This window comes from Lissotriton vulgaris, chromosome 1_1 (genome assembly GCF_964263255.1).
Source record: "Lissotriton vulgaris chromosome 1_1, aLisVul1.2, whole genome shotgun sequence".
NCBI lineage: Eukaryota > Metazoa > Chordata > Amphibia > Caudata > Salamandridae > Lissotriton > Lissotriton vulgaris.
Window position 1 is genome coordinate 2138352936 of NC_141685.1, and position 23961 is coordinate 2138376896.

The 23961-nt window shown below is 47.8% G+C and overlaps 1 protein-coding gene across 3 annotated transcripts in view; it reads right to left on the reverse strand.

Annotated features, from left to right (window-relative positions):
• The window catches only part of TTLL1 (TTL family tubulin polyglutamylase complex subunit L1), a 381222-nt gene that overhangs the window by 37495 nt on the left and 319766 nt on the right, over positions 1 to 23961 (reverse strand). For all 3 annotated transcript variants that reach the window (XR_015295929.1, XM_086922194.1, XM_086922187.1), the window contains exons 8-9: positions 23380 to 23466; positions 7989 to 8152 (exon numbers count right to left, since the gene is read on the reverse strand). Coding sequence is in view for 2 of the 3 variants with exons in the window: in XM_086922194.1 (XP_086778320.1) it covers positions 7989 to 8152; positions 23380 to 23466 (251 nt within the window). In the remaining variant the exon portion in view is untranslated. The remainder of the gene's footprint in view (positions 1 to 7988; positions 8153 to 23379; positions 23467 to 23961) is intronic.

Consider the following 23961-nt stretch of genomic DNA (forward strand, 5'->3'; position numbering starts at 1 on the left):
ACAACAAACTGGCATTTGACTCTCATATTGACAAACTCACTTCTACTCGTGCGTTCTTTTTTTTTTTTCTCACAACAATTTTATTGATAAAGATGAGCACATGAAATAGAGTGGCACCCCACATTCAGGATGGTACCACCAAACATTTTGATACAATCACAACATAGGACTGAGTGTCCGATCGAGGAACCAATGAGACTCAAGGATACAAGGAAACATTTACCCCACCTTCATTCTTGTCAGTTATCCACCCACCCAACTCCCAGAACCCTCCCTGGAACCCGCCCTAACCCCATGCATGTGTGTACAAACTATGTCGATGTAAGTTCTTGACGTGGCAATCGTATGTGCGGGAAATGGGTTTCGCCGGACCATATGGGGCTAAAGGTCCTCCTCCTGTTCCGCCGGGGGATCGAGTGTTAAGCCCCTGTAGTCCGCCCACCTCTTCCATACCTTAAAGTGCTTGCGGGGGCATCCCCGTGCTTCAAAGATCGGTCTCTCCAGACCCATACAGAGGTCCATGCCAGCCTTCCATGCACTCAGGGGGGGGGTCTCACGTCCTTCCACGCTCGGGCTAGGTCTCTTTTGGCTACCACTAGCCCCAGGAGGAGCAGGTGTCGCTTATAGATATTGCCACCAACCCCCTCCAGGATGTGCAACAGACCCAGACGGTGAGTACGGGGAGGGTCCAGCCCAGCACCTCCGACAGGCATCCCCATACACCCCTCCAGAAGCCAACCAGTCTGGAGCACGACCATACTGTGTGGAGCAATGTACCCACCTCCACTCCACATCGCAGACACTCCGGGGACCCAATCAGGCCCGCCTTCCACAGACGCTCACGGGTATAGTAGGCTCTATGAAGAATCTTGAATTGTATGAGTCGAAACCGTATTGCGATAGCCGCCCCCCTCGGGGATTCTAAGGCCTCCCGCCAATCATCTTCATCTAACGGACCTATATCCGCCTCCCAGGTTGTCTTCAGTGGGAGAAGGGTGGAGGAGCAGTGGGTGACCATTGTCTGGTAAATGCGTGAAACTTTTTTATCCCCAAGGTCACCCATGAAGACCTTCGCTTCAATCGGGCTAAATTCAGGGAGTGAGTCAAGGTTGGTAATACTGGGCGTCAGTGCATGCCGGAATTGTAGGTATCGAAAAAATTGAGATTGGGGCATATCGAATTCGGTACTAAGGGCCTGGATGGACTTGAGCGTCGTCCCGGACATCACATGGCCGAGCTGCGAGATACCTATTGCGTCCCAGCCATCGAAGTCTGATAGCTTAGACAGTTCGGGTAGTATGCCGTTAAGCCACAGTGGCGTTTCCGCGGTCAGTCTGCCCCACCAGCCCATGCGACGCAAGGCCTGTCGCCATACAGCGAAGACAAGTTTAGTAACCCTCGGCAACGAACGACGCAGTCGGGGTGAGTAGAGGATGGTGTGGAGCAAGTTATCGCCCATCAATGTACGTTCCAGGGCATATGCTGGATCCCCACCGTCACCATACCACCATTCATTCAGAATGAGAAGATGAGCGGCTTGGTAATACGACTGCAGATCCGAGGTGGCCAAGCCCCCACAGTAGGTGGACAAAAAACACGTACGCAGTGCCACCCTGGCGGCACCCCCAGCCCAAAGAAAGCGGCCCAGCACTGAGTTGACCTGCCTAAACCATTGGGGTGGGATAGGATACGGATGATTCTGTAGTTGGTAGAGTAGGCGCGGGAGCGCAACCATCTTGAAAATAGCAGATCGGCCAAAGATTGACAGGGGCATCCGAGACCAAGTTTTGACATCCGTCTGGACCCGCTCCCAGACGGGCAGCAGGTTACGTTCCCAGGCAGTGTCCGCCGAGTCCGAAAGAAACACCCCAAGGTACTTCAGACCCGCCGTAGCCACTCGCAACCCCGAAGCCCAGGGATCTGTCACCGTGCCTCCGTCTAGCACCCATAGAGTGGATTTATGTAGGTTTAGATATAAGCCTGAAGCCTCCCCCAACAGTTGCATAACCTCTAGGACACGCGGGCCTGAGCGCTGCAAGTCGGTAAGAAAGAAGAGGACATTGTCCGCGTATAACGCAATCTTATCTGAGAGGGTGACATTCCACACAAAGCCCCTTATCAGCGCATCGCGGCGCACTCTGGCAGCCAGGGGCTCCATGGCCAGTGCAAATAAATAGGGGGAAAGAGGGCAACCCTGTCTGGTCCCTCGGCAAATGTGAAATGTCTCCGACACCGCCCCGGCGACCCGCACCGAGGCTGTGATATCTGTATACAGGAGCTTGACATATGACAGGAAAACGGGGCCCAGGTTGAGACAAGGCAGTAATGTAAACAGGTACGACCAGCTGACAGAGTCGAAGGCCTTGTTGATATCGGCCAGCAACAACGCCGCCTGGTCTCCCGTGCACGTGCCTCCTCAAGCACCCGGCGATAGTGTGGCCCCAGCTGTATATGAAATTTTTAAAAAAATTCACACGGGTAGCCATTCGGGCCAGTGGCCTTGCCAGCATTGAGTTGCCCCAGTGCGTCTCCCAGCTCTTCAGCCGTGAGGGGTGCATCCAGGGCCTTTTTGGTCTCGTCCGACACCGGTACAGGCGGCAACTCTGCGAGAAATCGGGCTAATTCGTCCTCAGACAATTGGTCGCGTGGGGCGTACTGGGCTGTAAAGTACGTGGCGAAGCTCGCCGCCAACTCGTTCGGGTCGGTCAGGACCTCCCCCTTGCCGTTCGTGAGACCTGGCAGCATGAGGGGTTGGAAGTTGTGTTGGCACAGTCTATGGAGCATCGAACATGACTTGTCCCCCATTGGTACACCCTACTTCTTGTGGCCAGCCACGCCTGTTTGGCTTCATCCATCAAGAGGGACGCGTACGACTGCTGCGCCTGCAGAAGCAGCCGTAGCCCGACTTCATCGCCTCCCTCGTGGTTTTCCTGCTCCAGGGTCGCCACTCGCGCAGCCGCCTCTGTAGTCTGTTCTCGACGCTTCCGACGGGCCGCTGAGCACCATGCGATATCTATCCCCCGTATGGTAGGCTTCATAGCCTCCCACACCACTCCCACATCAACACCCTCTACCAGGTTTTCTCACCAATAATGGTCTATGGTTTCTCGCAAGTGTTTAGTATATGCCGGTTGCAGGAGATGCCACGAGGACATCCTCCATCTAAACGGCTGCCGTTTCCGGAGGAGGTCTACTCCAACTGAGACTGGGGAGTGGTCGGATAGGCCCCTCGGCAAGATGTCAGCGCCCTTCACCCTATACAAGCATTCTCTAGGCACAAACACACAATCTAACCTCGAGAATGAGCCATGTACAGCCGAAACATAGGTATACTCACGGGCCGCAGGGTGCATATGTCGCCAAGCATCCACCCAGCCCAGCCCCTCACTCATTGCATGCAATCTGGTGGGTGGAAGGGAAGGGTGGGGGGGGGGGTCACGGTCACCTCCTGACGCCTCCGGCGATCCACACATATGTCCATCACGCCATTCCAATCTCCCCCAATCACTGCCAGTGATCCGGAGACATCTTCCCACACTGCAAACAGCCTCTCGGCCAGGGCCCACTGCAGGGGGGGGGCGTAAACACTTCCAAATACCACAGGTTCCGTGCCCACCATGCCCTTAACAAAGAGGTAGCGACCCTGAGGATCCACCCACTGCTTCTCATGGACGCATGCCACCCTGCGGTGTATCAATACGGCCACTCCCCTAGATCCCCTGGAGAATCCTGCATGGAAAACCTGCTGATAACCAAACCTCTGCAGGCCCAGTGTCTTTGTGCCCATCATGTGAGTTTCTTGAAGCAATAGTACATCTGCAGCTTCCTTTTTCCCCCAGCGTAACACTGCCCCACGTTTAATTTTGTCCAGTAAACCCCTGACATTCCACGTAATCACTCGCATAGTGTCTTCAGGGAGTCTATGAGTCGTTTCAGCCATAGTCCATTGAAATCCACCATACGAGCCCTCTACTCCAGCGCCTCCCACCGCACACCCCATGAAACAGCATTTCGACACACACATGCATTCTACTGTCTACCCCAAAAAAAACCCTAACCCCTCAATCTCACAGTCCCCAACAGTTCCCATCCCCAACTCAGCAGCCACATCCCCGACCGCCCACACTCCGCCTCCCCCCACCCTATACCTCAATGAACTATGAAGTACCTGTCGCGGCATGGGTAGTCCCGAGACCAAAACAGAGGGCCCGGGCCCACCCATACCAATGGATCCCAACATCCCAAAAAAAGAACAGTAAACTCACCCCCCCCCTCCCTCAGTGTCCCTCTCTCTAATGGGAGAGTGGTAACCCCTATCATGTAGTCCCCGAACCCCCCACCCCACAACTCTATCTACGATCAGGATACAGACGCAGTACTGTCCCAAGGCTGCTACACAGCTAGTGATGCAATGAATCCCAGGCGACCAGGTGCACTCAGCCAGGATTTACAGCCTTTAACAGCAGAAAAGGGAGCCGAGGCCCCGGAGTCTTCAGTGATCCGTGCCAGACTGTTCTGAATCCTCGGTTCTACCATTGTCCTGCGTGCCATCGACCGAGGCCGCGCGTTTGCGCGATTTGGAGCGTTTGCTTCGTCCGTTCTTTGTCGTCCGGTCTCTCTGCGCCTTTGGTGACCCCTCAGGAGAGCCCGAATTAAGCCCTGGTTGAGAATTCGGTCTGAGCCGCACCGTTTCATCTGTCCATCTGAAAAGGTCCTCCTGTGTATCAAAGAACAGTGTCTGTGATTGGAAGATCACCCTCAGGCGCGCCGGGTACAACAGGGAATACTGGAGCTTAAGGCCTCTCAACTTTGCCTTGGCGGCCAAGAAAGAATGACGCTGCTGCTGTACGAGTTTGGTATAGTCAGGGAAAACCATGATCTTTCGGTTTTCATAGAGGAGGGTTTCCTTGGTTCTAGCTTCCCTCAGTATGGCGTCCCTGTCATGATAATTCAACAGCCTAGCGATTACTGCCCTAGGCCGCTCGCCCTCAGGTGGCCTCTGCGTCAAGGCGCGGTGTGCTCGTTCAATAATGAAGCAGGCAGATAGCGTCCCTGGGGGCATCCATGACTCCAGCCACTGTGTGAGGAATTGTTCCATGCTGCCCTTTTCACAGCGTTCCGGAAAGCCAAGGAAGCGGAGGTTGTTGCGGCGTGCCCGCCCTTCGGCATCTTCTACGCGGAGCGCTGTGGTCCGCTGCGCAGTTTCCATCGCCGCCATTTTCTTTTTAAGGGTATTCACGTCCTCTTCCACCACCGACACCCTGGACTCGGCTTCCGTGATTCGCGCCGCGGCATTCCTCAGGTCCTGGCGCAACAGGGTCACATCTGCGCCAACTGCCCCTATTTTGGCGTCTAGCATGTCTCTTGACTGGGTGATGGCCGCCATAAGGGCTGCATTGTCCGGCCCCCCTCCAGGCGGTCCACCCCCGATGGTCCAGGGCCCCCACCGGGCCCCGTAAATTTATCAATCGTTACTTGCTTGGTGGGGCCGCCACCTCCTCTGGTCATGACTGTCGAGGTTATAAGGGCCACAAAGATGAAAATGTACGTGTGGGGCCCCAACTGCCCTCGTCGAGGTCTATCTAAAAAGACCAATGCTCTGTCCCTGGCCCCCGGGTGGGTCCTGGAGGGGCGCTCTGGTACGGCCCAATGTCAGGTTCAGAGCGGGGCAGCCCTCGATGACCGCCAACGGGCAGGGCCTCCCACGACCAGTAACCCTCCCCCTGAAGGCGTATAGACTGAGTGTATCTTGCGCCACCGCGCCGGTGTCCCCTCCGGTCTGGGGGGGGTTGGGGGGAGGGCCACTACTCACTGTTGCCACCAGTCGCCCCGCAGGTCAGCCGTGCCCCGGGCCGTCCACCGCCGGGCGGGACCACCAAGACGCCTGTCCCCCTCCGAGGCCGCAGGCCCCTGGTAGACGCGGGGCCGCGAAAATCTAGGTCCCGGCTGCGCCTGGGCCACCAGGCCGTCGCAACTGTTCCCGGTTGTCTGCTGCACCCGTGCCTCCTCACGATCTAGCTAGGCCCCGGGATAGGGATCGCCCGCAGTCCCTCAGTGTTCTCCTGCGTCCAGGATCGCTGAGCGTCGCGGCCGTCACCAGGCCAGACGACGCACTTCACGGTTCCCCGGCCGGGGAGCACCAAAATCGAGGCCCCGGCTGCTCCTCAGCCCTCCAGGCCGCACCTCTCGCCTCTCAACCCAGCCCGGTTCCGGAGCGCGGGACCACCGCTGAGCACACCGGAGGGTCCCTGGCACTTCTGGCAGCAGTCGCCCCGCTTCGGTTGTGGGTTTTCGGGGTCGGGGACCAGGATAATTAGCCGGATTAATGGCGGGCTGGCGGGAGCTCTAGCTAGCTGCGACCGCCATCTCCGCTTGCGTAGCCACGCCCCTCCTACTTGTGCGTTCTTAACTAGGGTTATTAAGATGACTATTCAATTAATAACAAAATACTGTAGAAAACAAGTGGTCCACACGCTCTTTCAATGCTAGATTATGTTAATGTAGGCCTGCCCAACTATACTTTGGCCAGAGGACAATGTATGTGCCACTCCAAGGTTGTAGAAGGCACGGACTGTTACTGCAGGGAAAGCCTTGAACACACTTCTCCGTTTATGCTCTAAAAGCTGCGCCACCAAATTTTGGAAACCTTCTCAAAATACCTCTCTTCTCATGTTAAAACCTTCTTCTAGAGCTTCATCGAGTTGTGCCAGACCACCATGTTTCCTGGCGATTTGCACGCTTTAGAAATATCACAATCACTCTTCTTCACTAATGCAGACTTGGAGCTCCTGTGCCTTTCACAGCAGTGCCAGTGTGATCTTTGGAAGTCAGAGTACATGTGACACTTCATTCTTCTAGTGGTACAGTCCTGCAGAGTATATTGCAGAACCACCTCAGGAGCAATGCAGAAATTTGCACCCCTCTGACCGTTTTGTTGCTCACAAACACAAATGTTATTTCCTTTCCATCTTTCTCTTATTCTACTTTTTGTTAGCTCCTCTTTAACTATTGTTTATGTCTTTTGACAATCTCCTGCTAAACACTGAAAAGTTTTTTTTACTTTAATCAGTCATTCTGTGAACAAGAGGTCCTTGGAATGCAAACCTCGCTACGCAAACATACCATAACTGTGGTCTTCACTTCTATCGAAGGGTACCCAGAAATCGAGGCGATTTAGTGGCTGGTGATCTAAGGAGTCAAAGTGCAGGCGTGAGGCAACAACATGGATAAGCTAGCTCCCTAGATGGCTGAAGAATCAGGAAGCCACAATACAACTACGGGACAATCACTCTCTTGCTTCCCAACTTTCCAGGTAAGGAGGAATGATTTGAAAAATATGGACTGCCCCATTATTCCTCCTTGGTCTAACGAGAAATGTTTTATTTTTTAATGATCTCCTAACTTCCTGTGTCCAGGAAGTGCATAACCATGTTGCTAGGCCTCCCACCCTTCAGTAGCACTTGGCAGCTCAATGGCTTTGCTAGGGCTGGAGAGCAATGGGCAAGTATTGCCTATTGCAGCCTCCTGATTGAATGGGGAAGTAAGGGACTTTCCTGTCAGATTCTGCGGCTCGGGCAGCCTTCAGCTGCCCCTGCCATCTTCCATCTGCAGAAATATTATGTGGTGGGGGATCGAAACAGCCACCGGGTCATGGTTCATGATGCAAGGTGCAGACTGCCACACATTCACAAATCAAAACATTAGATTTTATAGGCACACACAAAGCGTGCCTAAAGTGAAGTACCTTTTGTCACAAGTGGTTTACATTGCCAGCGTTCCTGTAATTCCTTGTTGACACTTCATCAGTTGGTAAATTAAACACATTTCGTTTCTATACATGGAAACGTGTGATTTAAAAATGTCCTGCCGAAGCCCCTGGACGAAACGGTAATGGCTGATTATGTTCTACACAATTACAGTAAACATGTGTAGATGAAGGAGATACACAGATGCTTCAATAGCATCAAAAATGTGTGTGCAAAACTTACAAAATCTCATAATTTCCAAGAGCTTCCTTGGGTGGTGCTTTATTCCATTTGCAGTCTGGAATTTCCCCATTGGGTACTGCAATATTAAGTGTATCATTGATGAGGTTATACTTCAGTATCCGATCATTGGCTGTGCTAGATGTAAGAGATGGAGAGGCATTCACCTGAAATAAAAATAAGGTGTTTGAGACAGCATTTCATTTTACAGTTTCTAAGACGATAGTTGACATAGCGACAAAACAAACCGCTTGCTATCTCAAGTTCAGTTTGAAATGTTTTTAGATACCAGAAAGAGTGAAAATGTGTGAAAACAAAGAGAGAACTATTCTCCACCTGAGCTGAATTTAGACACCCCCACTGTCCTGCATTAAAAACTGAAATGTAATTAGCGCAGAAACCCGTCTCTACTGAAATTGCTAAACGTATTACTGCAATTTACAAAAAATTTAAGTTATCTTAGCTTCACTGAGGTTGTGGGTGGGTAGATGGGAGATTTTTGTTTTTTTAAGCAGCAATTCGGCATTTCACCAGCAAAAACACATTCACATGTACACAACTAGCATCTGCTCCAACCTTTATCACAATTTAATGTAACAATTTCCAAAGAGCCCTAGTCTTCGAGATGAGATCTTCTTGCTTTGTTTAGAAAGACATCAAACTCAACGATCACTAACAGGGACAGACAAGTCGATAGCAGTACTGCACTGGACACTCCTCCAGAGGAGAGTGCAGTGCAACATCGTAGGAGTGTAGTAGTATGAGAAGCAGAACAATATGGCTAGGAGAAGCATTAAACGTTTGTCATGTTATGCTGATTTGTAGAGCACACTATCACCCCGGACGATTCACTAGTGCTGAGCATGTGTGAGTCTAGCCTAAGCGAGGGTCTAGTGGGGCTACTCCGAATATCTTCATCATCTTGCGAAATTCAAGAAGTGAGGAGGAGGCTCCCATGTGTAGCTGCAGTTTGTTCCAAGCTTTAGGAGTGAACTAGGAAAAGGCTGGACTGGTCGATCTGGTTTTCCGTACTTGCGGGATGTGTGCAAATAGTAGTCCGGACAAGCAGAGATGTCTGGAAGGTTTGTGAAAGCAGAGGAGATTGTGGAGGTATGCCAGGCCAGTTTTCTGTAGTGCCTTGAAAGTATGAAGGAGGAGTTTGAAATGTGTATGTTTGTATATGGTGAGCCAGTGCAGCTTCTATAGGTGTGGTGTGATGTGAGTACATGTGGGAGGTTGAGAGTGAGTCTGGCCGCTGAGCTCTGAATGATCTGCAGCCTTCCGAATCATTTTTTGATTCTCCTGTAGACCAGCTTGCTTGCGACAACGGTGTGCTTGACGGTTTTCAGAGTGCTGATTGAGAGCCATTTTAAAATCTTCCTCAGCATCTTTAGGGTATGGAAACATGAGGTGTTGATGGCTGGTCATGTTGAGTTTGCTGCAAAAGACAATCCCAAGGTTCTCAGCATAGGTTGTGTGTGTGTGTGTGGGGGGGTGTCAGTCCTAGCTATGCTGGACACGAGATGGAGTCCCATGGAGAAGTGCTCTCCCCAAAGATCTTGATTTCGGTTTTGTCCATGTTCGGCTTCAGATAATTGGCCTTCATCCAGTGGGTGATTTCAGTCACACAGGCACTGAACTTGACCCAGGTACTGGGCCTTTTTTCTGTGAGAGACAGAATGAGCTGAGTGTTGTCAGCGTAGGAGAGGACGTTAATGCTGTGAGAGCGAATAATGCTGCTAGAGGGATCATGTATGTGTTGAAGAGGGCTCAGGAAGTATCCTTGCAGAACTCTGCAGAGGAGGTCGCGGGCGTCCGATGTCTACGGTGCCAGGCTGATCGACTGGATCCTTCCAGTCAGGAAGGAGCAGATCTAACTGTACTTGGATTACAATGTTAAGTAGGTGTTGGATTGGGTGGGAGACCTTGTCATACAAGCAGAGAAGTCTAGAACGAGGAGGGCTGCCATGGCTCCTAAGGATGATGTCATCAGTGGTGGCGATGAAGGAACTTTGCGTGCTGAGGTTGGGTCTGAAATTAGTCTGAGTGGTATTGAAGTGTTGGTAGTCATCGCGGTATTCGGTGAGGCATCCGTTGTTGATTTTCTCTAAAACCTTGGCCGGTAATGGTAGCAAGGTAATTGGCCTGTAGTTAGTGAGCGTTGAAGGATCTGATGCGGGTTTCATCGGCAATGGGAGGACATTTCCATGTTTCCAAGCATCTGGGCATATTGCAGAAGAGGTGGAGAAATTCAGATAGGGTGTGAGCTTCGCGTGGATGAGTCTAGTCCTCTGGAATAGGCATGGAATGGGCAAATGTCCGATGGGGCGCATGCCATGAGTGGATGGACTTTATGGTGGCGACGGTTTCTTATTGCCCGATGACGGGCCATGGTGTTAGCACTGATTTTCTGGATAAGATCGGGAGGCGTGTGGCATGGTCTATGGGGGGTCCGGTTGTGTGGTGAAGTTGCTGTAAATAGCAGTGGTTTTGTTGATGAATAATTGAGAGGGATTGTTGCAGAGGTCCTGCAAGGGGGTGACCGAGTTCTGGTGAGGTGAAATCCTGCACAACAGTGAAAATTTCTCTGCTTCTGTTGGTTTTGGCATCAACGTGGTCCACAAGAGTGGCTATTTTGTAGTCCAGATCATTTACTGGTAGATATAGGGTGGATTTAAACATTCTCATTCTCAATTTGTGCTCCAGTTGTTTGCAGTGGTGTTTCATCTGTCTGAGTTCCTCCATTTATCAACTGGCCTGTGGTCTTTATCTTGTTGTATTGCAGTTATGAGGGGCCCAGGGAGTCGGTGCAAGAGGTGATCCAATTGTTGACCTTTTTCATGGCTTTTTGGGGAGGCTGTTGCTGTGTTCGGGTCTTTTGGATGTTGAGAGCTGTGATTGAGTCCTATTTCAGTGATGCAGTTCCAGTTCAGCTGGCTTTTCAGAGGAGCGGTGAGTGTGTGTTGGACTGGGACACGGATGCTGAATTTAAAGAGGGCATGCTCAGTCCAGGGTTCCAGGAGGTGTCCAGCTATGTGGGTAGGTCCCTTAACTCATTGGATGAGGCCTAGGCTTCCAAGGTCAATAAGTGCTTGTGAGGTTGGGTCGGTGTGAACTTCCATGTGGAAGTTCATGCCTGTTATGTTATGTTATATTAATTTATTATGCGCACAGATACTCCAGCCAAGGAGCGTCCCGGCGCAGAGACAAGGTAGAACATAACACAACAGGAGAATGAAAACATAAAAGCAGCTAAAACAGGAATGTTTTTATAGCCCTCCGGAAAGTCAAGAGGTCCTCCATCAGACGGATGGAGGACCTCAGAGTAGGATGTCATTTTAGCATCAAGGACGAGTGGTGCAACAAAGTCTATGATGGTGTTGGTGCCGGGGCCATTGCTCTGTAGACGAAAGTGCCAATTAGGGTGAAGGTGGAGCTATACTGACAGGTGTTCTATGGTAGAGGATGATGTATGCGTGGAAGTTCTGCAGCTGATGTTCTTGTAGATGTTGGTGATTCTGTCTGCAGGCTTGTGAAGTGTGTCTTGCATGGTGACCTTGTATCCAGGGGATTTTTGTGGCAATGTCAGGTGCTGATACAGGGTCCCAAATCTCTGTGGAGTGTCTGGTGAGAGAGCGGTGTTGAGAAGCATGCATGCAAGTGTTGTGTGGGTGGTTGCAGGACTGTGAGTGTGAGAGGGTGGGGTGTTGCACTTTCCTGAGGAGTTTTACGTTTTGACGAGGCAGCAGTGCGTGGAGCGCGGCAGCAGGAGGTGAAGGCTTACAGGGTCGCAACGGGCTAGCGGTGGCAGGAGAACCAGCATCCCGTACCCTGGGAGCGCTCCTGGTGTGGAGTGGCGCAGACGGGCTTTTGTTTTGGCAAAGGAGCAGCACATCCATGCTGCGTCTGGCATTAAAGAGAAAAGGTCCTCAAAGTAATCAATTAATTAGTCTGGCATAAGGAGCCCAGAGCATGAACATCAATAACACTGGCTAACAAACTGCAAAAATGCATCCAAGTCTCCAACCGCTTCTACTATGCCTTTGTAAATGACAGCGAAGAGGTGTCTAAGCAAATGGCTGATGTTTCATGAGAATTAGGGAGAGAATTAGGGTCAGGATGCCCGTGGGGGTACAGTGCGCTCTACAAATGTTTATAATAATAATAAAAAGATGAAATAACTACATATGGCTCTACGTATGGTAATACAGTGAACAGTGGTGCAAGTATTATTGCTTAACCCACTCTTTAATTTTGTTACTGTATTTTGACCAGTACTTTGATGCCACAAATGTGTTACTGTTAGACAATCAGAGAGAAAAGGTTTATCCTACAATCTAGATATTAGGATCTAAGGTCTGGCAGGGCTGTGTGCCAGAAACCCCTATAGTTGTTCCTAAAGGTAAAATGCATTGTGTTTTCTAACCTCCTAACCTAACTCATCCTGCCTCATAACTATAACATAAACCTAACACGATTTCGAATACAAATCCCACAGCAACCTCATTGTCATCAACACAAGATCATAGCTATAGCCATGCCTCAGACATAGTGATTCTCATCATACACAGCACCCTTAACATTCTCTCCATCAAATATGTAACTCTACACCCTCTCTTCGAAGACACCACTGATGGCTATACTTCCACAAACCAACCCGCTTTAAGAACCAGGAGGAGGCCAAGTCGTTCTCCATATTTCCACACTCCTAGTCTTTCATCCATGCCGCCTCCTTGTGTCTCCTTTAAATGTCCCTTCAGTCAACTATCACTTTAACACTGCCTACTACCTTCCTTCTAAGCTATCTAGGAGGCAACCAGGGCCAGACTGGCTGTACTGGGCACCTGGCGGGCACCCTTAACATTCTCTCCATCAAATATGTAACTCTACACCCTCTCTTCGAAGACACCACTGAGGACTATACTTCCACAAACCAACCCTCTTTAAGAATCAGGAGGAGGCTAAGTCGTTCTCCATATTTCCACACTCCTAGTCTTTCATCCATGCCGCCTCCTTGTGTCTCCTTTAAATGTCCCTTCAGTCAACTATCACTTCAACACTGCCCACTACCTTACTTCTAAGCTATCTAGGAGGCAACCAGGGCCAGACTGGCCGTACTGGGCACCTGGCGGGCCGTTTTTGTTACCAGGGGGCAGTTTTGCAGTATAGCTGCAATTTCGGCCCCCAGTAACAAAAGCGGCAGTGGTGAGACTGGAGTGGTGCTTCCAACTAGCACCAGGCCCCCCCCCCGCCTCCCACAGGGGGCCAGCCGAGCTGTTTGCCAGGGCCGGTTTTCGGTTCCCAGTCCAGCCCTGGAGGCAACCAAATCATAATTCCAGATTTCAGTAAAATCATGCCCACAGTTCCCATCAAAAATGTAAATATCAACTACATCTAGACATCAACACTTCTTGAAAACTCCCAAACAACACTATGCATACCTATGCATGAAAATCGTTGATTCTGCTCAGCTCACATCAACATCACCAGCCGTACTCACATTAAAGTCAACACATAAGCCCCTGATTATTGGTGAGCCAGAAGGGGTTGAGGTATTTACTGCAACTAACAACTGCAGATGCTATGAGGTGAAGTATTTACCAGGTATAGTAAATAGCTCAATTTCTGAGTTTTCCTAAAAGAAATGAGAAATTACATGCTACATTTACTGTTTTCTGCATTGCATTTCGCATGTATAGCAATTCACAGTGCATTTCTTCCCAATATGTATCAGCAGGCTGGACCTGCTGAAATTCACATAAAAAAAATTGCAGGGAATGCAGACATTCTTGAACAAATCACAATTTTAAACCCTGTGCAAACAGGAGTTTGCAGAGGGATCATATATTAAAGACCCACTTGGAATTAAGGCCTGGGCCAAGTCACAGCAGCTCTCCCTGCAATGTATAGTTCTCTTCTTGTTGAATGCTGAGACTATCACATTTAATTTTCTTTCTCAGCATAAAAGCCGACTCCCAAAGGACAACATAAAACAAAATGGTTACTTATCTGTAGAAGACTTCTGCAGCTTAATACATTTTCTGGAATTAACATGCTGTGCATTATCCTGCCATGTACTGGATTGTCCAGAACAGACTGTTGTAGTAGTTCTCCCATTATGTTTTTTTCTTCTTGTGTGGCACCAACCATTTGGTGTCCTGCCATTCCCTTGTGATATCGGACACCTGCCCCCAAAGCCCTACTGCATGGTTGCCATCTTCAGAGTCTTTTTAGGTCGAGACCTGCGTAGGCTGCACTTGCGTAGTCGCAGGGAGAGATCTTATGTTACATATGTGGGGGCTTGAACCCGCCCCTCTTCTCCATTGGCTGGCTTCCTAAACGGAGGCCAGCCATTGGAGGAGAGGGGCGTCACTCAGTTCAAGACGTGATTCGAGGGTGTGTTTTTGGTGTTCTTTCTCTCCCTGACGTCATCGGCAGAGAGCAGCCCTTCATCACGCTGCCTGCACGCTCAAGACAGCTCTCTGATTGGTGTTCCTTATTAACCAATCAGAGGGCCGGCTGGCGCGTGCAGGCAGCTTGCCCAGTTAGCTGTGTAACGCGTTTGGCGGCCGTTTGCACACAGAAAAAGATGGCTCTCAGTTTTCTATTCTTATCCCTCATTCCTGTTATGTTTATTTCCGCTTCGATTTTTTACTCTTCCTAATGTCCACTCTCCTCACTCTCCTTCACTCAATCCTCTACTTTCAAACAAGCTCTCCCGCACTTTTTCACCTGCCCTAGTCGCCCCAATTCTGATAGATCTGGTTGATAACATCATGGAAACCCCCCGCTTATTTAGAAAATATTACCTTCTTCTCTCCTTCACAAAAATACAAGGGCTCCGGCACAGGCCACACTCAGATTAAGAATATGCACAGCAAACCTCCCATACAAAGTTCCTAAATGCTGTGAAGCTTAAGTTCACAGGATTTATGGACCCTACGCCCAGTGTGTCTCCTCGTGAACCCATCCATGGCACGAGCTGGATGGGGATTCTTCTGAAGGACCAGCTAGAGCTCTGGCCATGCAAGACCACACACTCTACTTCCCACACTGGTATCATATTGTGTCGCAGTGAACACAGATTTGGATATCTGTGGTCGGAGTTATGGAGCCAGAGAGCAGGGCTCGGAGATGAGACGGGGGAGGAGTCGCAGGGCTGTCCTTACTCCAGCACCACAGTCAGGACGTTTAGCGCTCGGTACCACAGGCGCGACCTTCGGTGGAGAAAAGCGGGTGATAACTTCGGGGTCAGGCTAAGGTACCAGTGATATTTTTGTTGTTTCCCTTTTGGTGAGGGTTATGTTGTTGTTTATAGTCCCACTTGCTTTGCATTAAATGTAGTGTCCGGGCAAACTGCAAATATGCATATTTGTTGAGGAAAAGGTTAACTGTGCTTAACACCCCACACCACCCTTTCTCGCTGTAGTGTTCTCTAACTTTCAAGGGGAGTTTGAGAACTGTAAAATGTACGATGAAGAGAAGTCTGTTGCCTTGATGGACTAATGTCGGGGCACTGCTTACTTAACTAAGGTTGCCCTTCTCAGCCAGAAAGCGAAGGGGATGCGGAGGGGATCTTTGGAAATTCCCGCGTTTGGCGCGTGAAGGGCAAGGAGTGTGTTCTCCCTGTAGGAGGCAGGCTTGAGGTGCTTGGATGATAGTAAGGTGGGGGTAGTGTCGGTACATACATAGCAGAATCCTGGCATGAGGGCTGGAAGTAGTACAGTGCCAAGATGGGTGGGTGTGATGGAACACGACCTGCATTCGCTACAGTCTGCCTTTGCATCAATATTTTCTTAAGGTCGGTCCTGGCAGTGCGTGTTTTGAGTACTTGGGGAGAGGGGGCGTTATCTCCTTGCGCATGTGACCCCGCCCTGGTTAATTTGTGAACCAAAGTGTATGGAGAGAAGATGGCCACGTGTGTCTCTTGGGCTGCTGCGTTCAGTTGGCAGAGAGGGTGGGGGAGATCCCCTGCCTTCAACTCACGTTAATGCCTCCTCAACACAACGAAGTTTGTCTAAATAGGCGACAAATGTGTGCATGCGGGTTAGATGCCCAGTATTACATGCGGCGCCGCCAGCTAACCCAGGCTTTTTAGCCAGCAGCATTTTCGCTTTTAAACATTGACATTGTGCGATGTTAAAAGCGAAACTACAAGTCCCAACATGCAAAGGTCTGTGGACTAATATATCAGGACTGACGAAAGGTATCACACATGGCCACTTTTTGACCGTGTATTTCCTTTTGTCTTCCGTTGGGTCATTATATTCCCTCTTTCCTCTGAAACTCATACATTTAAGGAATAAAAGCTCAAAGAGGGTGGAGAAGTCTGAATCGTTGAAACCTGGGTTTAGACACATGAAAGCAAACTGCCCGAGAGGCAAGAAAAGAAAAAAAATAAGACAGGAAAGCTCTTACGGAAATGCTAAAATAAACATATTTCGTAAATACTTTCCCAACACTTTTATACATACGCAGTTAATGTACTTTCTCTGTTTGCTTAAAGACAACCGTACACTGAGACATTTCTTCTTAACTCTGTAAAATAAGTTTAACTATTGGTGATTGAAATAAATAATATTTTGTCTAATAAAATGATCCTTTTCCAAGTTCTGCCGCAGCCCTATTTTGGAGGAAAGATCTGTATTAAAAAAATATGCAGTGGGGGCAATGGTGCTTTCTAATATGTTAATAATTGCATTTAATGTACTGATATAATATCGTGTTTGTATCTGTATCGTGCATTCATTCTCTTTCACAATCAGAGTTTATATTTTCATTTAAGAAGGGAGACTGATTGCTGGGACATCTCGTGTAGACTGCCTAGCCCTGTTTTTATTTCATGTAGTATGCTGCGCCCTCCATTGTCGTGAGTGACGCTCCACACAAGCCCTGCCACAGAATCTAACCAGAACTTTGTTTCTGGAAAGAAAAGTTAAACGTGGCGAGATCACTGTTTGAGAGAGCCCTTCCACCAGAAAATTAGAGTGCAACAGTCACCATCAAAGAAAGGTGGTGTCTTGGTGTTGTGTGTGTGTGTGTCTGGCTCTGTGTGTGTGTGTCTCTGTGTGTGGCTCTGTGTGTGTGTGTGTGGCTCTGTGTGTGGGTGTGTGGCTGTGTGTGTGTGGCTGTGTGTGTCTCTCTGTGTGTGTGTGTTTTTGAAACATAAATAAAACGTGTTATTTGAAATGTCAATAGCTCAAACTCGCGTAAATACGTGACCTATTGCATTGTAAATGCAATAGGTCTTGCAATCGCGAGAGATTAAGCTATTGGCATTGTAAATGACAATGCCATTTATTTACCTGTTTTCAAAACCAACACACAAATAAAAATGTTGTCATTTACAATGCCAATAGCTCTAACTTTTGCAAAGGCGAGCCCGTTGCATTGTAAATGCTTTTTTTCTCTTTTGCAACTCTTGTGCTTGTCGTGGCATCCTCTTTTCTATACACATCGTGTAGTGAAAACATATTCTTATTTCCATGGAGGTGGGAGGGTCACGTGGGAACCCAGAAAATTCTTCAAGCTGGATAACCACTTCTGCAAGTACGTAATCATTTAATTTTGGAGTGCAAATCTTTTCTGGATTCACATGTGCATTAATTATGTAGTAGTATTCTCCACTATTGGGAAACAGGGTTGAAAGCAGTATACAATTGTGAACATATGTTTTCATAGTCTGTCACAACAGTGCCTCCTCGTTAGCTTGGAAATCCACACAACAATGTCCTGTGACGGTGCGTACCAAAGACCATGAGACTGCCATGCTAATGTTATTTAAGAGAAAATTCGCTATAAAGGGCAGCATTGCTCCTTTCTTTCTAGTCCAGTGCACTCTTGGTTTTTATCACAGTGCCACTCCCACTCTCTTGTAACATATCTGGATTGTTTGGACTATCTGTCTTTCAACAGTCCGCTTGGTAACTGGTGAGGCCTTGGTTACAGGTACAAAGGAGATGGAAAACGATTTTGCTTGTGTGCTGAGAGTTATACATGACTACCCTTATGACATTTACTGTATAAAGGCCTTTTCTGCTTTTCTTGTCTTTTGGAAACAAGCTGGTAGCTCTATAACTTTGTTGACATGAAAATGTGAAATGACAATTGGCAGAAATTGTAGGATTGCACTCATTACCACTCTGTATTTATATATCTGCAAGTAATGTTCTTGTGTTGTGTGGGATGTCAATTAGAAACGCAGTCTTAGGTTTTAAACACTTGAGTCAAGCCTTATGTATAGGCTTAAAAGGCGGCTTCATCAGCTGTGTGAGCACTAGGTTTAAGTATCACAGAGGTGTGTGTACCGCACTTTTTGCCCCAAATGTAAATTTTGTGATCACTGGTGTGTTGAAGAACCTTCTTCCTATCATGCCCCTTGAATAAGCCACTATGGCAGACATGCACTTAAGTGAGGCGTATGAAAGGCCCTCTTCTAGGATCTGGGTGAAGTACTTAACAAGAGTAGCGTCTTGTGTCGCACTAGTGTACGAACCGGTTCATTTTGGGGTGCTGCCTTTTTGCATGGTAGGCCTTTTGGCTTCTCTTAGGACTACCACAGGCCTCTGTGGAAGCCTCATATATCCAAACTCTAGGTCCTCAGGAGTAATGCTGCTATGATGAGGGTTGTTGGTTCCAGATGAAATATCTACGCCCTCTTGTATTTTTAACAAGTCTCATCACTTTGTCTTGTGCCATGTTTACCAGATCTGAGAACTATGTCTGTCTGGCTCATTTGGGAGCGATCACAATAAGTGCCATAGTTACTAGTATTCCCCTGTCCAGTGGTACCATTGGAATGGAGGGAAAAGTGTATGCAAATTTCCCTGAGCAGTCAATCTACATAGCATTTCCCAGTAACTAATGGTGCGAGCACCGGGATTCAAAGTTTGTTATTTTGCACTCTTCTGAGCTCAAAATTAGCTCTATATGTGGGTTGCCCCATTTCTGAAAATTTCTCTCCACTATTTGTTGTTTTAGTTTCCACTAATATGAGGCACTTGCTTGTCTGCTTAGCCTTTCCACCTCTCTGATTTAAATCCCTGTTAGGTGTACAGCTGCTAGAGTTAATCTTCCCAGAATAGCCCATTCCATATGCCTAGAGCTAGCTGGGACTTTGTTCTACTTTTGGGCAAAACATTGTAGTTGTGTTGTCTGTATTTGATATGTTCTTCTGCGAATCAGTGTCAAGAATGTCCATAGGGCTCTGATGTTCAGTTTTCTCAGGTGCATCCCCCACCCTGTGCGGGATGTGTCTGTTGCCGAGGGAGCTGGTTGTCTCAAAGGTCTGCCCACTGTGATGCGCTTTGTGTTCAACCACTGTATCTTCCTTTATACTTTCTCTCTGGCAAACAGTGGATCCTCCGAACTCCCAGTGGCTAGTGCCCACTGACGTTGTAACCACTCCTGGATTGGCCTAATGAATAATCTTGAATATTAGGGGTATGCCAGATGCCATCATGCCAATTAGTTACTACACCGTCCACTCTATCAGAGGTTGTCTCTTCTGGTAAAGTTGAGTTTGCTGTGTCAGAGCCAGGATTAGCTTGGTATCTGGGAATGTCTTTGCATTCAAAAACGTTTTCTTTCTCTCTGGTACCGGGGAAGATTTCTCCAGGTTCAGGAAAAACCCATGACTTTATTTGTGTTCACCTGACACTCCTTGAAGGATTTTGCCTTTTCCAGCCAGTTGTCCAAATAAGGGTAAAAAGAGGATCACCTGTCTTCTCAAGTGTGTCACAAGTACAGCGATGCACTTTATGAAGATGTTGTCCCTTTTACCTTGTCCTTGACCAATCTCATGAATTGTTTGTGCCTGGAACTCAGCATTACATGGAGGTAGGGAATCCTTGAAGTCTAATCATTGCCAGGGTAGTCTCCTTTCTGCAGATGCTGGATGGCCACCTGGAGTGTGCCTATTTGGAGCTGTTGCATCTTTATGAACTTTTTCAAAGCACATAGAGCAAGAATCGGTTTGCATTTCATGGCTGGCTTTGGCATTAGAAAATAGTCCCATTAGACTCCTTGAATTATTTCTTCCTTGGGTTCCTCTTGTGTGTTGCTTGGAATGTCCTTGACTTATTGCCGTAGATGCAGACATCTCTTCCTTGCAGCAAGTTCTGGCGTTAGGCCTTATGTTTGGAGGTTTTGGTAATAATTCTATACAATGACCATATTGAATTATATTTAGAATCGGTTTGTTGATGATGACTTTCCTCCATTTCTGAAGGACTCATCAGATTTTGCCCCCTACTGGTTTTGCGGCAGGGGCGGTTCTGCTAGCAAGTCACTTGCTTGAGTGTCCTGACTCTCACGGGTTAGTACAATTTCCTCTAGCTTTTCCTAGAAGTGGATGCTTTGGCATAGCGAGGTATTGCCACTGAGATGATGCACTTTGGGAGCTGGTATGTGATGTGAAGCTGGCGTATGGGGTCACAAGCTGTGATCTTCCACTTGTGGGCAACCTTCTTGGTGCCCTCTCACCTCAAAACAGCCACTTGAACAGCTGTTACTATTTTACTTTTTAATCCTCTGTACTGAATCGTCCAAAGAGGTTCTCGTTTGAGAAGGGCATGTTCACTATTGTTGTCTGCAATGCATGCTTGACACCTTCAGCCATGCAAGCCTTCTTAGTATGATGGCTGCACACATGCATCTGCTGACTGTTTTTGTCACAGTCAGTGCAGATTTCATGCAAGTATTGGCTATGGTTTTGCCATCCTAGCAAGCCAGCCTTTGCCCTCTTTTGTACTGCTCTGGGAGATGCTGCACTAAGTCCTCCATCTCTTCCCATTGTTGGTGCCAGTAGCTGCTGAGCAGTACATTTGAGCTCCCAATATGTCACTGTGTGGCAGTCGACTTCTCAATTCTATGCCCCATCTTTGCCATCTTGTTGGTTTCCCAGTCTGTGGCAGTGGGTTCATTGGCTCTTTTGCACGCTATGGTGATGATGATGGAATCTGCCCCCACGTTGTCCTTGATGCAATCAAGGTCCTTGGAAGAATGTCTATACTTATTATCCACCCTGGCTGGTATGCCTTGGTTGAGACTGGCTCCCTAAAGGCCTCTTGAAACACGTACCAGGACGCTCGGGATCATTAGAAAGAAATTATTTTTCCTTTGGGATGGCAGCAGTGTTTCTAGGAGAAAACTTGATTTTGCCTGTCCCTCCTCCAACTGCAGGTGTTAATCAGGGCGTTGTACACTGTGAGGTCATTTGGCAGTGAATGTCTGAAAGGCTACGTGTCCACACCTTCTTTAAGGGAGTCAGTTTCTAAGTTCTGACACCCTTCGTCTGTTGATTCCTGTACATGAAAGAGCCTTGACCAAGCTGAACTTCCTCAGCATCTTCTTCTCTGTTGGGCTCTGGCGCTGTTGGAGACTCCCAGCTCTGTGTGTTCTTCGTCCTTGTCCTTCTCCCTCTGAGGTTTCAGTGGAATGTGAAATCCCTTTGTGGGGAGGGGGTGTCCGAAGTCCTTTCTCATCAAGAGATCCATCAAGCCTACTTTTTTCCTCTTGATGTTGAGAGCTCTTTGTTCGCCCATCAAGGCCTTCCTCTTCGGTGTCCCTTCTCTCTTGGATCGTTGTCCCTAATGCACTTTGCTTCCGCTTTCAAAGTTGAGGATAGTTCAGAGACTTTGCCGCTGATCCCACTGATTTATTTCTGCTGGTGCTTGCCCTTGAACACCTGTGGTTTCAGTGTTAGCACAGCCTTGGATGACTTAGAGTTTGAATGCTTTGGCTCAGCCACACTGGGCCAATGTGATGTGACTTGGTGCTTCTGTTCCATCTTACCCTTCACCAATTCTCCTCAAAATGGGAGCCCTAACCTTGTGTCACCTCAGTTTCCTCAAAGTTTTCCTCGTTGCTCGACAGCCCATGGTCTCGCTGTTATGTTTTTTGCTGTGATTGTTGTATGGTGTAGAGAGTCGATCTATATTGCCCCAGGTCTTCAGAGTCTTAAGGTGGAGCGCTGCACATGCAGCACAGCCCCCGAGGTGTGGTCCATTGGCAGGCAAAGGTTGCAAACCTCATGGCTATTCTTCTGGGCCGCTTTTTGGGCGGAATCTAAAGAGAGTTATGTCCCTTCTCTGATGTTCATTCTCAGACCCCTGTGGTTGATGTTCGTCCGACAGAAAGCTTCAGAGAAATATTCAAAACCTTTGGTGTTAACTGGATTCTGTCGAGGTTAGTCTTCAAAGCTTCAGTTCCTTTCAGGTTTTTTCTGCTTTAGTTTGTGAAACCCCATTAATACTTCTACTTTCCTCAAATGATCTCCGGCCTCTGCATTTCCAGACTTAATGGTGAAAAAAGAAATCTGCAGATGGCGACCATGCAGAGGGACATCCCCAGTGGGTATCTAACGTCATATGGGGATGGACAGAACACCAAATAGTCGACCCTGCCATTAATAAAAAGAGGACTACAAGAGACCTTTTCAGACTAAACTACCACATGGCGGGATGATCCAGAGCATGTCAATCCAGAAAATACCCTCTTTGCAAAACTGCTGAAATTACTTCAGAAATATACCTCTCAGTATGCTCCAACAAAGACTGATTAGCACAAACTCGGATATTAGACCATGATAAACATACGGTTTCAACGCGCCACCAGGATGTGACACATATGTATTTGCCATTGGAGCTAAAAATACCTCAAACTAAAACCATTTGCACCATGGTACACACATCTTAACACAAACAAGAATGCACGCCCTGGCTCAAATGTGAACACCCTACTGCCGTCACAGATGCATGCTTAACCCAAAAATGAAACCTCACCTACGCGATCTCAGAATACCATATACCAATGAGGCAGAGTTCAACTAGAAAAGTCAACTCTCTTCAAGATGTCAAGCACAGCAACAATCCACTACATTTCACCATTATTCCACCTTGAAACTCTTTCCAGCCCCCAAACAGATAAATCTTCACCTTCATGGCGATTTCCCTAAAAGCCAAAACCCAAGATGAATCTTCGGGGTGTGAAAAATAATGTCTTTTTCCATGAAATTTCAAGTAATTCCATAAACATTTTTTCGAAATGGCACTTATAGAATGAAATGAAATCATCTAGCATGATTTTTTCACACATGCACCTCACATAAAAAGGTCTTCTATGATACTGGTTTGAGAGCCAAATGGCTCTTGGTGAGATACAATTGTGCAGTTTTAAGAAATATGGATAATTTTGCATAAAGTGGAATTTGGAGATTACTCAAATTCCATTGAACATAACCTAATAAAAACAAAAATACATTAAATGATTATTGCATTCTTGAATCCCCCCCTTCACATGCAAACTGGTAGTACAATATGTATGATTCAAACTAGAAACTGAATTGCTCAGAAATAGCCGAAGGAGTCAAATTGTACCCTTTTAATACACGTACCTCAATTAGCCATGGTTTAAGCTTATCATCAATGATAATATCATATCCATAGCATTCAAAGCAGTGCTTGTCATTATTCATCACAGGCTGAAACAAAAGGAGAAACAACTGTGTTAGTTGAGAACAGTTCAGAAAACCTAGCATGTGGGAATCACAAAGTAGATGCCCATTAGTGGTAAATGCATTAATATTAACCAACACCTTCCATTATGGGAAACAGTAGCATGCCTTTTACGGTTCATTTTACTGCTGAAGCACATACTGTATTAAGTATTCTCATAAAGCATCGAACAGATCTCTGCCAGGGTAGTAAAAAGAACTTAAAAATACTGGGCAAAAATACAGTACGTGCCGGTAAAAATGGGAACCTAGAGGGCTTAATCAGCATGCAAGGGGGAGAAGGGGGCAGAATATACTCGACCTGCACCTAATTTTTCAAATTATGCTCATTGCACTGTTTGGTAACGTTACCCACACAAGACATTTTGATTGTAACAAGCAGCCAATCAGAGTGCATTGATGCACGATCCATTAATCTGTAATGGATGATGGCAGAACAAATTCCAACATCCAATGGCATGC